This window comes from Seriola lalandi, unplaced genomic scaffold (assembly GCF_002814215.2).
Source record: "Seriola lalandi dorsalis isolate HSWRI2012SDOR001 ecotype SW California unplaced genomic scaffold, Sedor1 jcf7180002054866, whole genome shotgun sequence".
Taxonomy (NCBI): Eukaryota; Metazoa; Chordata; class Actinopteri; order Carangiformes; family Carangidae; genus Seriola; species Seriola lalandi.
In genome coordinates, this window is record NW_019525419.1 from 728,375 (window position 1) to 742,468 (window position 14,094).

General features: G+C 39.3%; 2 protein-coding genes and 1 long non-coding RNA gene across 6 annotated transcripts in view; 2 read left to right on the forward strand and 1 right to left on the reverse strand.

Annotated features, from left to right (window-relative positions):
- Window positions 1-331: 331 nt before the first annotated feature.
- gdf15 (Growth differentiation factor-15) lies at window positions 332-2,622 on the forward strand. Its single transcript, XM_023428137.2, has 2 exons — window positions 332-761; window positions 1,332-2,622. Exons 1-2 carry the CDS (start codon window positions 347-349, stop codon window positions 2,123-2,125), a joined length of 1,209 nt encoding a protein of 402 aa, XP_023283905.2. The 5' UTR covers window positions 332-346; the 3' UTR covers window positions 2,126-2,622.
- A 1,799-nt stretch (window positions 2,623-4,421) lies between these two features.
- Window positions 4,422-6,963, reverse strand: LOC147817871 (uncharacterized). The gene is made up of 3 exons (XR_015438584.1): window positions 6,572-6,963; window positions 5,923-6,236; window positions 4,422-5,473 (listed from the first exon to the last, which is right to left on the reverse strand). It is a non-coding gene; the product is annotated as an uncharacterized LOC147817871 (long non-coding RNA).
- Window positions 6,964-10,075: 3,112 nt separating this feature from the next.
- crtc1a (CREB regulated transcription coactivator 1a) overlaps window positions 10,076-14,094 on the forward strand; it is a 21,484-nt gene continuing 17,465 nt past the window's right edge. For all 4 annotated transcript variants that reach the window (XM_023428125.2, XM_087179797.1, XM_087179796.1 and 1 more), the window contains exons 1-2: window positions 10,076-10,225; window positions 12,485-12,601. In XM_023428125.2, the coding sequence (XP_023283893.1) occupies window positions 10,100-10,225; window positions 12,485-12,601 (243 nt within the window). In that variant the 5' untranslated portion in view covers window positions 10,076-10,099. The remainder of the gene's footprint in view (window positions 10,226-12,484; window positions 12,602-14,094) is intronic.

The window sequence follows — 14,094 nt, forward strand, 5'->3', positions numbered from 1 at the left end:
TAAGTGACGCATTACTGGACAATCCGGGTGACAGTGAGGTGCTCATTATGTACTTGTGACGTATCTAAATCTCATCCAGAAACCCCTTTATTTCATGTCTTTCCCGTCTCTGCCTTCACCCCCCCACTGTGGAAATAAAACTGAAATAAAACCCTGTTAATTAAAGCTTAATTTCTTAATTTGGATTTGTAATTTCATCGGTCACATGTTAATACATAACACAATAGTGCGAAATGTTGCAACATAATGACATATAGCCCATCACAGGTTCACCTGACTCACCTGACTGACAGGGGTGTGGCAACACAGAGGTTCTATAAATAGTGTCAGGAATTTCATTCATGTCATGGACAAACCCCATCCACTGAGCTGCAGCAATCTCAAACCAGACCTACCTGGCCGGCTCACCATGCTCAGATCACGCACACTCCATCGAGTCATCCCCTGCACGCTGCTGCTCCTCGTCTCCCTCTCCAGCTCAGGGGAGAGCCGGCCTCACTCCGAGGCCCACGAAGGCACACCTGACGTGGGCGGGACCGAGAGCCAGAAGGTCCTGCTTTTGGAGGCGGTGAAGACGGGGATCCTCAGCTCGTTGGGTATGGACAGGGAGCCCAGGCCAACCCAAAAGGCCACGGTGCAGGAGTTGAAGAAGATGCATCAGCTCTACACAGACAAACTGAGAGTGATGAGAGGAAATTCCAGCCAATCGATGAGGGAAACCAGGCAGTCCACAGTTTCTACTGTCCTCTTTCCAGCCACAGGTGAGACATTCGTTAGACGAGGATGCGACTTGAAAACATTTAATTAAGTCATCATTGCACTTAAATAACTGTTGTGAAAAGCCAATTTGATAAGTCTGAGTGGGAGCAGGAAGGAACGCTGTGAGTTTACCTCTGCAGACACAGACAAAAGCTATTGTACTGGTGCGGTTACGAACACTACAAACAGCTTCTGTCCCTATAGTTCATGCTCCAGGTAAAGATCGCTGACTTCCTGGAATTTATCTGCAGAGTTTAAACATATGTGAATAGACAAACAGTCCTGTAAACAAAGCAAACACATTCCTACAAGCTTTTAGAGATCATGAGCGTGACTGGCACACCTTTCACATGATGTTACACTGCGAACACATTTTTATCAATGTCATCAATAATAAGCCGACCAGTGACGATAGGTACAATATAGATCAAAAACATGTTTGTGTTTCCTTTGTTTTTCTAATCTCAGTTGTTCCATGCCATGTTGTTTCCTATATGTTCTTTGCCAAATCATTACAGGATGCTGCCAACTCCTAATGGCGCTTGTGTGTGTGTGTGTGTGTGTTTTTTTAGTGGAGCAAGTGAAAGTGCTTTGGAAAGAAAAACACCCACAGTCAGATCGACACATGCAGTGGCACAGAGCTGTTTTCAATAAAAACCAAAACATTCAGACTGAACTGACACTCACTCGGGCAGAACTGATGATTTCCAGGCAGATCGTAAATAAACACACATCAGCTCAGCCTGAGGTAAGACGAGACATTAAAGTTAAAGTCAACGGGAGGAAGGCAATGAACTCTCCTGCTTGGACACAGACAGACATTCCTGTCCATGGCAACGTGTCCAGCACTCAGGATGTGATGTTGGACATCAGCCCTGAGGTGGCGAGGTGGATGAGAAGTGATGGCGGTCAGGCTCTGGTGGTGGATATAGGGATGGTTGTGCTTGACAGAGATGCCCTCGAGGCAAACCCAACCATTTCTCTGGAATTAGGCCTCGTGCAGCCAGAGCCAGCAGAGAGGAGACGTCGCTCCAACAAGGAGGACGACTGCGACGAACGGGGATGGTGCTGCCGGAAGTCACTCGCCGTGTCCTTCAAGGACATCGGCTGGACGGACTGGGTGGTGGCCCCGGCCGAATACACAATGCACTACTGTGACGGCACCTGCCCACACAACTACAAGCCAGCCAGCATGCACACACAGGTGAAATCTCGGCTGCACCAGATTGCCAAAGGTGGGACACCTCACCCCTGCTGCGTGCCAGCCACCTACGAGCCCATGGTCCTCATGCACTATGACAGCAAGGGAAAGTTAAAGCTGACACCTTTCGATGACTTGATTGTCAGTAAATGTCACTGTGCCTGAAGAAAAAAAAAGTGACTTTTTCTTTTTTTTTCTTTTTTTTTTTACTGTAAACTCAAACCTTTGGGAGAGCATTTCCACTTGAAAAATATATGTTACATTGTGAACCTGACTGTTCTTAAATGAACATTTTATCACATATTTTCATTGGTTAACTAAATTAAAAATGCCTTCTTTCATTCATCACTCCTTTTTTTTTGTTTAAGATGAAGAAAGATGTTACTGCTGCACAGAGCCACTGTTTTGTTTTGCATTGTGAATCAAAAAGTAGATCTGTTCTTTCATATCTTTGCCTTTAAACAGGTAGTTATTTATTTTAAGTTAGTTATTTATGGTTCCTATTTGTGTTTTGTTTTGTGTGCTTTGTTACAACTTATTTTAGAGCTGTTTTCTATTTAATTTTACTGTTATTATTTAAAGTGCTGTTTTATGAGATATTTTTGTTTGTCTTCTACATTTCAATAATGATATGCCCAAATAAATGTTGTGATTGACTCCCACTGAGCTGTCGCACTTGAATGTATCCACATGTACATTTCATAATAAACACATGAGCATTATATTTTCTCACATTTCTCATTTATTCGCTAAAAAAAAGCACCGTCAGCCAGTATAGATTATGAGGGTCAGGGTGTGACAGAGAAATCAGCATGTAAAGATATGATAACTTCTATCTCCCATTATTAACCCTGAAGTTGTGTTCACCGTGTCCTTGACCAGAAAGTCAAGGGACAAAACCAACAGTTTCACTTGACAGGGAAAATGGGAATTTGCAGCTGCCTGCTGTGTAAACGTGTTCAGATTACATATCACTGACAATACTGTAAATAGATTTCTATTGCACATTATCAGAGCTTGTGTCTGTAATATTTGCCTTTAAGTGCTGTTGAGATAAGTTATTAGAAAAAGAACAAATAACAATGTGAGATATCCTCCGATAAGTGTGATGGCCAAGACTAGAAAGATCAGAACAGCAGCTCATAGATGACACTCAGAAGATGCAGCTGAGTGCGGCTCCAGGTTTTGGAGCTTAAATAAAAGTAATAAAAGTGATAAACAGATGATAAGTGTGATATTAAGTGAGTGAACTTAGGTGACCCCAAATCAGAAGAAAGCTCAACTGAAATGTCGATAGTTTAATCATTCCACGAAGTGACACCACCACCCCTAATGAGTGTTTTATAGTTTTTATCTCTCAATGAGTAAAGGTCACACAATGCGAACATCTGTTGTTTAACAATTAATAAAGTCGATGCATTAAGGGGTGGGGCATCTTGAATGATCCGATTGAATAAATAGGCAGATGAATTAAGAGGTGATTAATCAGAGCTGCAGACACAAATGCTTACCGTAATTACACTTAAATTCAGACCTGTGTCCAGTAACTGCTCATTCATTTCTTTGTTTTGGTTCTGTTACTCTTTGTTTCAGGGATGACATCCTCACTCATTACACAACTGTGGGTGGATGGAAAGGTCTTCAATCTTAGATTCTGAAAGGTCCAGAGTTTCAGTACCACCCAAAGTATACAAGTATGAAAGAATTAGAGACAGGATTTATCAAAGCCTTCTGTGTGTAATCTAAGATAGACAGAATGAACTCATTAGCCTCCGGTATTTGGCTTTCCCCTGGTTTTAATCCTCACGTAGCTAACCTGGAAAACTATTACTGAAATTAATGTCGGGAACAACAGGAAACAAAAATAAAAGCAAATGTTCTGTAAGCCTTCCTGCCCATCTCCAGTCATTATCCGCTCAGAGAAGCACAAATCTTTTTTAAATCTTATTATTCTACAAATTTTAGACAAAGCTTTAAGCTCCTTTTTTTTTTCTGCCTCGGTCTGGTATCATTTCAACAGCAGTTCAGCTCAGCAACATGGCCAGACAGATTTTCACATCCTCTATATATCTCCTCTGAAAAACCAACAGACAACAAAACACCCACTACAGTGCTGACCTTTGCATTGTTTTGACCTGATGCACTTCTTAAATATGTTTTCATGTAAACACCTCGTTTTCTTCTTAGTTTTTCTGCATATATTGTATAAAACATATTTCAGTGTTTGCATTTGCAGTATTTGACGGATAAGAAAGTAAATTATATTTGTCTCATCTCTTTTTCTAAAACCTAGTATGACAGAAATGGTGGCTAATGGCAAATCATTTTAAGGGAACATGATAGTTCAAATTAAAATACATGAGACCATTTATATTGTAAGTAAATGTTCAGTTGTTGTTTTGCTTAATATGTTTTTTGTGTATTATCTTCATAAACTTATCTTAGTCAGTGTAATAAAAGCTTTATGACTTTTATCAATATTCTCTTTATTTTAACAGGATTACATGTTTTAAAATGTGGCTGGTAGTAACAAGTTATAGAACATTTTATACAGAACAAAGTACGTTTAAAGGGTTAAACAGAATGAATTCAATGAAATCATAGTAACCTCTATCAGTAATGCAGCTGCTGTGAACCATGACATCCTATAACAAACTTTGAAGGTGTTCAAAAAGTTCATTGATCACATGAACACGATGTATAAATGGTAGCTTTAGAAGTGTTTTCTATTACAAAAAATAATGAATACTATGCATAGAAGTTCACACCACGTACTTATGCATGTGCAAAAATGTGCATCATATTTTTATATTCAGATTCCCCCTCTTGGTATTTCAATGTTAAAGTTTGTTTTTTTTAAAAAGTAATTGTATTTGTAGATTTATTCTAAACCTGTTTGTGAACAATATGAAGAAAATAACAATACTTAGTGTAAATATCAATTTTCTATGCTGCTGTTTCTAAATCGTATAGAGGCTGAAAATAAAAGCTGCTGACACAAAAGAGGACAGCAGATAGTATGCATGACTCTACCACACAAGTGTGAATAAACTGTCCACACTCATCCTCTCTCTGTCATAATTTCAACTGTGTGCAACAAAAGTTGTGTAAAAACTGCAAAATGTAATGGCAGTGCTTCTAGAAAACTAACTTTACAGATGATGCAGAATACAACATACAGTATATGTATATGAAATATAATACATGTAGCTGTACACTTGTACTGAATATCAATACACTACAGATAATTTCATTTTTGTTTAGGGGTCAGCTTTTAACTTGTAACAATATATATTTATAGCATGAGCCAATGAATGGCGTATAGAGTAAAAGGAATAGAAATATTCAGACGGTTATACAGATATTTTTTTCGATATATGTCATGAATCTGGCATAATGTACACGTCCTCTTCCTGAGAGATGGCAAGGTTACACTCTGGGTCATTGCTGTATATTGCATCATCCGGTGAATCACACGCCAAGTACAAATCGTCTTCAGGTTCAGCAGGCGGCCTGTGGAGAAACAATAAGTGTAGCAGAAAATGTTCCTATTAGAAAGCACTTTGCTGATGTAAAACCATTGTGACGCAAGACAAATATATGTAAACTGTGTGGATTTACTTTTCGCCAGTTTCTATTCTTGCTCAGAGAAAAACTCCAGCACTGAGTCATGAGCTGTCTCGTTTGATTAATAGGCTTTAAACTGCATAAAACAACAGATTAAATCACCTCCAGACGCTGGCCAAATTGTGTTTGTGCATATATTACAAAAGGATTGTGCAAAATGGGGAAACTCACACCATGCACACAGTGTTTCTTCATCTGTTTCCGTTTTATCTTTTTGAACCGCTGTGGTTTCATAAGTGGCATTTCAGACTCATTAGCTCCACATTGAGCGTAAAACTTGCCCTGACTGTTACAAAAAAAACTCAGGGTGTGAGGACACTGAAAATACAGTTTACCTGCTGTGGTTGTCAGCAGGCCTAGTTCGAGTTGTCAGGTTTTCATAGATAGGCCCCTGTCCTGCCGACGGTTCTCTGATCATACTGGTATAATGGTGAGAATCAGCTTCTGTCGTCTCCGGATAGTCCTCCTTCTTCGGGCTTCTTCTTTGTCCAGACTGCAATATATTCCTGATTTTATTCTGATATTTGTACATGATCACACCAGCTCCAATCATAAGGAGCAGAAAGAAGAGTGTCAGCCCCACAGCCAACCCTACGGGGGAGCTGGAGGCGCTGACAAAAGGTGTCTCTGTGCCATTGACAATCATGATCTGCAAATATGAAAATTCAAGAATTGAAGCTAATATGGAGCCGTGTAACAATTTAAATTACATGATAATTAACTGAAACAGTTTAAACAAGTTTTAGTCATTTATGATTCTTATTCAAAAAGGTATGTAAATAAACAAAATACACCCCTCACTTCCAGGTAACAGTTAACCAATCCAGGTTCTATTACATCAAAATAAACAAGATTCTTAAATGATTTGCATTTTAATAGGGATTAAAATACATACATTCTAGGAAATGCTTTAAAATAAAGCACATAAGCCAAGTCAAACAAATTTCTGTCAAAGTGAGGCTCAAGAGAAAACAGCGATCTTACCAGACAATACTCCAACGCTGTGGGTCAAGGTCTAAGCCGAGTGTGAAGTCATGTAGTTTCTCTTCAGCACCTCACACTTGCAATGAAGAAGTTCCCTTTAGCGAAATAATGGAACTAGGAAACGAAAGAGCTGAAACCAGAAGATTTCCTGTAAAGCCTCGTTCTGCAATTAGACAGCTGCTGACAGGAGCTGAATTTGAGTTATATTAAATTTGATATGACACAACAGACAAAATTCCAACCTGAGCACTGAAATACTTTTAACTTTAGCTTGACAGGATGTTGGTTGTGATAAAATAATTGATTCTGAACAGAAGAAAGTTTGCAATAAAATGGTATTTCTATCTTCTTCTGATTGAAAAGTCGCAAATTTGCAAAAAAATAATAATAATTTTTTTTTTCTAACTCTGGATGTCTGCCGGAGAGTTTATGCAGAAAGGATAAATATGTGTGTCGCATAGATTGGAGATTTATAACACACACACACACACACACACACGCAGAGAGAGAGAGAGAGAGAGAGAGAGAGAGAGAGAGAGAGAGAGAGATATTAAAAAAAACAAACAACACACACAATATTTAAGCAGTGTGGAGCAGTATCAAAATACATTATACTGTAAAAGTGAAACTGGTCTAGAAACACTCTCTCACTAAACTTGCTGGTTATTTAGTTCAGCTGGACCTTTACCTCCCCCTGCCGTCAGGTTGATTCCCCATATACAGAATATATCAAGCCATCTTGTTACATTTGCACTATAAATGAATCAACCGCACATAATGAAACTAATAACTCTATATAAACTGCTGCTTAACAGGGCTCACACGTAAGGTTGTCAGGTGCTGTGAGATACAGTTTTTATTCTCACACCACATACTGCTATTGATAGGCTATGGGTTTATAGACATGCAGGCACCCGTTGGTGAGTCCAACTGCCACTGTACTTTTTGGGAAGCCTTCTTAGAGGAACTGAAGGTGATGACTTTGGACTACATGAATTAACTTGAATCATTTGGTATTCGAGAGCCTGTTGTGCCAAAAAAGAGAGAGGATGTTCTGTTTTTTTTTTTTGTTTAATCAGAATTTAATTAATATATGTAAATATGTTAAATGGCTACTTCCATCTATGTGGACATACTGCTCCGAGAATCACGCACATGTCACAGGCCTCAAGAGTGAACTTCACATGCATTAACAACATACTACGTACGTCTGTTACTGTTCCAACATCCTTCTGTACACCATAAATAATATCATAGTAGGCCACAACAAAGTGGCTTAAAATTGTGGTTTAGTGGTGCAAAAAGAAAACAAAGAAGAGACTTTTAGGTTTAACTGATGTTGATGATGAAGTGAAGTGAAAGATGTTGCTTCTTGCTGTGTTTGCATAAGATACACATTAATAATATCTGGCAAAGCACAGCTGGATACAGAAATACACCGCAACATATGTTTTTTCTCATTATAACGGAATCAACTTCAACTCTTTTCCCCCCCTGGAGGCTTATTCAGCAATAACAGAATAAACCTTCCCTCCACCTGCCCTGGAGTCACCTCTTTTTCTACGTTACCATGGTTACTTTACAACCAAATTACACTTTACTGAATGGCAGGTGAAACAGCTCCACTGTGCCTTCAGTGACTGTAACAACAACAAAAAAAAGAAACAATTATTGTAGGTGTGGCGTCTGGCCTCTCAGAAAAACGAATACTTGAGATGTTTAATGTTTCGCATTAATTTGAATTTGCACATGAGCTGTTTTTTACTTTGCTTGATATACAGTCATAAATAAAACTCACTGGTGATTTTTTGAGTATTCAGCTGTTTATGTGGCTAACAGTCGGCTGTTGCTGCTGCAGAAACTGTGAAAATGAAACTCCCACTGCAGTCAAGAAACAAGAATGGACATGCTGAGTTCTTTGTGTCTTGATCCTGAAGCATTTATTATATAATTCACTGGGGGAAAGGCTTAACAAATAAATGACAGAAATACTGCCCTTATCTCTCTCACATATCTCTCATTTTCTCCACATGAGTAATTCTCTAACAGGGGAGTGCAGTCCATTCACCTTGTGTATCTATTCAGCTGGAAAGCAGGGGGAGACAGTGTTGTGACAGTATTTATCCTCAGTCAGCAGGGGTTTACATACAACCCCAGAGGAGGCAGACACTGCCACTTTCTGGCCCAAGAATTCATGTCATGAATATTTAGGCCAAGTCAGAGCAGAAAGGTTACTTCTCTTCTTTTCCACTGATAAAAAAGGTAAGTAAACTGAATTGAGGCTTATTTTCCAACACATGTATGAGTTCCTCATAACCCGTCATTTAGATCTAAAAAATGAATGGACATGACAGACATGTTCTACACTGCCAGTGCTCTAGCATGAACAACAACAATAACAATGATAATAATGATAATATTAATAATATTAATAATAATAATTTACTGAAGATTGAAGAGATATTCACAAATTCGTCTTCTTAAAAAGTGCGATTTTGCGGCTGTTCCGCAGTCCAGATGTGCGGTGCGCCTCCACTACACCCCCCGAGCAGCAACGTGAGCACGCAAAGCCAAACCGAGGGAGCTGCGTCAAGTCCACCAGAGTAAAACCAACAGATACCGGAAATGAAACGAGTTTGGCTTCAAAATAAAAGCATACACTTGCCCCAACAAATTGTTTAGTTAGACAAGGAGGGAATAAAAGCCACTGGCAACTAGTGAAGTTGGTTAATCAATTGACCAATCACCAGACAACTGATTAACTGCAGTGACTGTTGGTCAAATTGAATAACTTGTTTTTAAGACAGTTTGCGCTGTGGTACCTTGTAAAAGGCATTTGTCACTGTTTTGACATTTAATGTGCTCACCCTTTGATCAATTTGTTAAAAAGATTACAATAAACATAAGACTAGTTTCACTCTTACTCTTTGCCTGCCGAAAACTGCCCATCTATGCATTGATTTGCAGATTTGAGTTCATAGAGTTTTCTCCACAGCAGATATTTTGATGTGGAAAAGCACAGGTGTAACTGATAATATTGATTAATGATGGCTACAGCCCATGTTAATGGGACTTCTGCGGTGGTGCATATCTGCTCACTGAAGCGACTTGCTGGGATAAATAATGTAATGGAGCCCCCACTATATAGGCTATTGTAGCCTATGTCATTAGCTACACCTGTGCTTTTTTGTTTTGTTTGTTTTTGTTTTGGAAAAGACCTACACATCGGTTTGGTTGTCTCACCGCTCACACAAATCACCAATATAAAACTGCGAGATAAATATACAGATAATGCTAATGCTAACACGTTAGCAACAATTACTTGATTAGCTGCTGGTTATATCAGGGCAGTGATTCTGTGAGTCGTCCTTGTCCCCTGCTGGAGAGACCCCTCTTAATGCACCTTTAAATTGGAGTTACTCTTTGGTGTTTTCTTTTATGTCAACATCTCCAACCGGAAGTTCGGTGTCTGTAATTCGCTTAACTTGATGCTGACCATTGAAGGAAAACGGAGCAGAAGAGCGAAACATGGCGACTTCGAACAATCCGCGGAAATTCAGCGAGAAAATCGCTTTACATAACCAGAAGCAGGCAGAGGAGACGGCGGCGTTTGAAGAAGTAATGAAAGACCTCAGCATTACCAGAGCAGCGAGGGTAACGAAACCGGATCTTGCTTTTTCTCCCCCTCACCTCCTCTTCTCCGTTTGTTTTCAGAGAGCTGTCAGATATGCATTTGTAGCGCGGCGGCTGCACGCAGCCAGGGCAGAATAGGTAAACAATAACAAACGACGCTTCCTGCCAGCTGTAGCATTTTTCTCCCTCCAGTGACCAGGAACAGGCCTGGCAGGAGGTGACAGTGCTTTAATGTACAAATGGACGACGGGGACCTCCGTCCGAAAAAGTTATTACAATTTTTGTCCCACGCAAGTAGAAAGCAAAGGGGCGTGCATGCGTATTTGACAGCGCGCGGCCAACTGCAGCTATGATTTTCTCCTCCTCTCGTGCTCACAGAGGAGAGGCTAATAGACAAGACGGTTATCACCCATTAAAATAGATATATACATATGTGTTGTAATATTAAATAATCATTTTTGACCATTGTATGTATGGCAGTAATGTAAGGTGAGGTGTTTGTGCACCGTGGCTCTGTAAACTTGTTTGACAGGTCCTCAGGCCTGTGTGCACTGCAACATGATTGACACTTACACCAAAGATAACGGCAACCAGATTATGTGGAATTTAAGCCACATACAGCACAGGCCTCCAGAATAAATCCTATGGAGGCAGGGCTTCAGTAGTGGCTGCTGCTGAGTGGAGACATGATGGGCAGAAAGACTTTGGCTATGGAGCTACTGTAATGCTTATTGTATACTCTTAACTGTCAGTATAGAGTGACAGAGGACTGTGCATGTAGACAAAAATGTCAGAATATAAAACTTCAAACTGCAAATTTAGTCTGACACGCAGGACAAAAACTCTTCTCACATGCCTTTTTCACAGTAATTGTAATATGTGTATATTTGGATATTTGATAGTTAACAATAGCTGAATTCCAGTTACTTGCTTCAGTGTCGAGGTCCTGGTCTTGTGCATGCTGTCTCACTGTCACACTTCCATGACTTAGTGGGACACTTGAACAGAATGGAGCCACTGCTAATGATATTAGTAACTTCTATGCTTTTCCTGCTGTGACGAGTCACAATGTTGCTGTGAAAATAGCCTGTTCATTAAGCTTCAGCAAATGTTGGGATTTTTTCCCCCGATAAACGACAACAGCAACAGATACAATTGAAAAATTGTAATTTATTTGTTTAATTTTCTGACATACAAATTGTGTCATGATTAATATGTTATTATAAATTTATATTTTAGGATATATTTGTATTTGATTTGAGGCCTTTGGCATCATTTTTGTGAATTTTATTTTCATTAATGAATGGAGAATTGATAGGAAGCTCTTGTCTGAGCCAAAGTTAGACTTGTTAGAAGTAGGCCTCAGGTTTAGAGTTTGACCCTCTTCGCCCTGTCCCCTCTCTCTCCCCTTCAGCCTTCCTCTCTCTTCTTTCTGTACCTGACTCGCTGTGGTTAAAAAGATTAGGTCTGGCCTCTTCCTGATCCAGAGATGTTACAATATGTAATCCTCTGTCAACAGAGTAGGTTTGCATGTATTTAAACAAATAAAGTCAGAGGCTTATCAAAATACACCTGTGATGCAGGCTTAGTAATTGTTTTTATTAGATTTTCTGCCCTGCCAACAGTGAGCAGTGGGCTTGCATGAGAAAATTTAATTGACCGAGTATGGGTGCTGTAATGGGAAATGGAACTGGAGGTTGTTTTGTTTTAAACACTGTCATAAGGCTTTAGGGAGTTTACTTTTAGAAATTCACACATGTGCAACTTCAGTCAGTTCTCTGTGCAGTGCCTTGCTTCCACCTAAAGTTTCTTAACACCTCTTACCAAAGATATTAAAATCACAATGTGCTGCTGCAGTGACAGCTTTAAATTTAGAGCAAACACCAGCAAATGTTTTTCTTTATTTTGGCTCCTCAAACAGGTCGTTAATGAAGACATCATTAATCAGTATGCTGTTTTCAATGTTGCCGTCTATAGAACATAATCACGCAGCTGTAAGAACTTAATGGGAATGGGGGTTGGACTAGTGTAAGGATAAATAAATGTCCCCTTTGCAGCATTTTGCTTAAAACTTTCCTGCAGGGAATCACACTGAGCTCATTATCAATAATATGATTGACTACATGTTGTTTTTGTAGGTCTGTTTCGATGTTTATAGCCAATTTACTGGTTTTCTGTCGCTGGAGCATGAACCTGCCGTGACTGAGAAACAGTCATTTATTTCTTTTGTGAAGTTCACATGATTTCACCTTGTCTTACCTGGTGTTGTTCTGTTTCCAGTTACAGTTGCAGAAGACTCAGTATTTGCAGCTGGGACAGAATCGTGGCCAGTACTATGGAGGATCTTTGCCAAATGTCAATCAGATTGGAAACAGCACTGTCGATGTGCCTTTTCAGGTGAGCGATTTATTGAAGTTTGTCTTGAATTTGTCTTGAATGCTGGAAAGTGAACATGTAATTTGTACCAAGTTTAGTTTTACAGTAATCATGCTCCGCTATTTCAAATAAGTAAATATCATCTCTGCCGGTGTCTACGTCCAAATAATATCCCACAGTTTTGACTCAACCTGTGGCCGCTCTATAAAAATGTTTACATTTGCTTTTTTAAACACTATCATGTTTCCTGGGCTAAATTATGTGCTACAGGAAGTTAACACACTTTGAATGTGCAAGCAACAACAGTGCTATGTTTAGAATAAATAGACAGCGGCAGAGTAAATATACCATTCCACAACCTACATTAAGTGTCTGTTTCACTACAGTACGTTGAACCATGTTTTCCTCTGTGTCAGCATCAGAGCTCTGTCCCAGAATAACAGTAAATATTTACTTACAGCATCTACAGAGAGAATTCAACAGTACCTTTTAACGTCATATGTTGCTGACACAACACATTAACCATATATTATACTTGGATTCAAATTTATGAGATTAAGCAGGGACATACATTGCTCCATCACAAATGAACATTTGTCTACTTGACATATTTTGGCAGTTAATTTTGTAAATGTTATGGAGCTGTGTGATGGCAGTATTGTCCACCGTGACAGGCTATGTATATGAAAGAGAGAAGATGCTCCATTTTTCCCTTTTTTTAAACTCAGAATAGCATCAGAAACAATGTCTTGCTCAAGGCAAACAAAGGTATTGAATTTCCTCACCAAGATAGGGAATTTTTGAAATATTAGCTCCTCGCAGAAATGGTCATCTTGCACTGCGGTGCTCTTGTGGTAGAAAAGCTTTTTCCCTTCTATCTCTATGGATATCTATATCTCTATACAGACAGATGTATACCGTTTATTGCCATGATATGCCCATGTGAAAAGAAATGAATGAAATTTGAGAGGTGTTAATGGATTGTAGTGACATTAGTCGCTTGATAACACTTTGGCTTTATTCATGTAAAAGAAATTGATTCTTTGGGAACAGAGATACAAAGTTGAATATGACTGAGACCCTCCCGTTAACAACCCAGCAAAACCCACGTAGGTGAAGTGTTATTATTTAGACTGAAGATGGTGGGAGTTAGTGCTATTGTTTCCCCGTCAACACTCAGTTCCCCCACGAATCAGCTACAGTATGACGGCCCTCATAAATATTAAGAAAATACTTTAAGAAATGTGTGAACAGAACAAAATGGGCACTTTTCCAGATCCTTTTAATTTTAATTTTTAATTTCACAGGCATTTCCCAATTTTCTGTCGTCATTTTTTGCCTCAAGCCGCATTAACGTTCATCCCATTTGATGAGAGAGCTCAGAACACAGGTTTATTCTCTGCGAGCCAAAGACAGTGTAACTGGGGCCAAGACAAACCTCTAAAGCACAGGCTACACGAGCCTCTGCGATAGAGTTTAACGTTCTGTTTGCATTTCATATTGAAGACCCATTA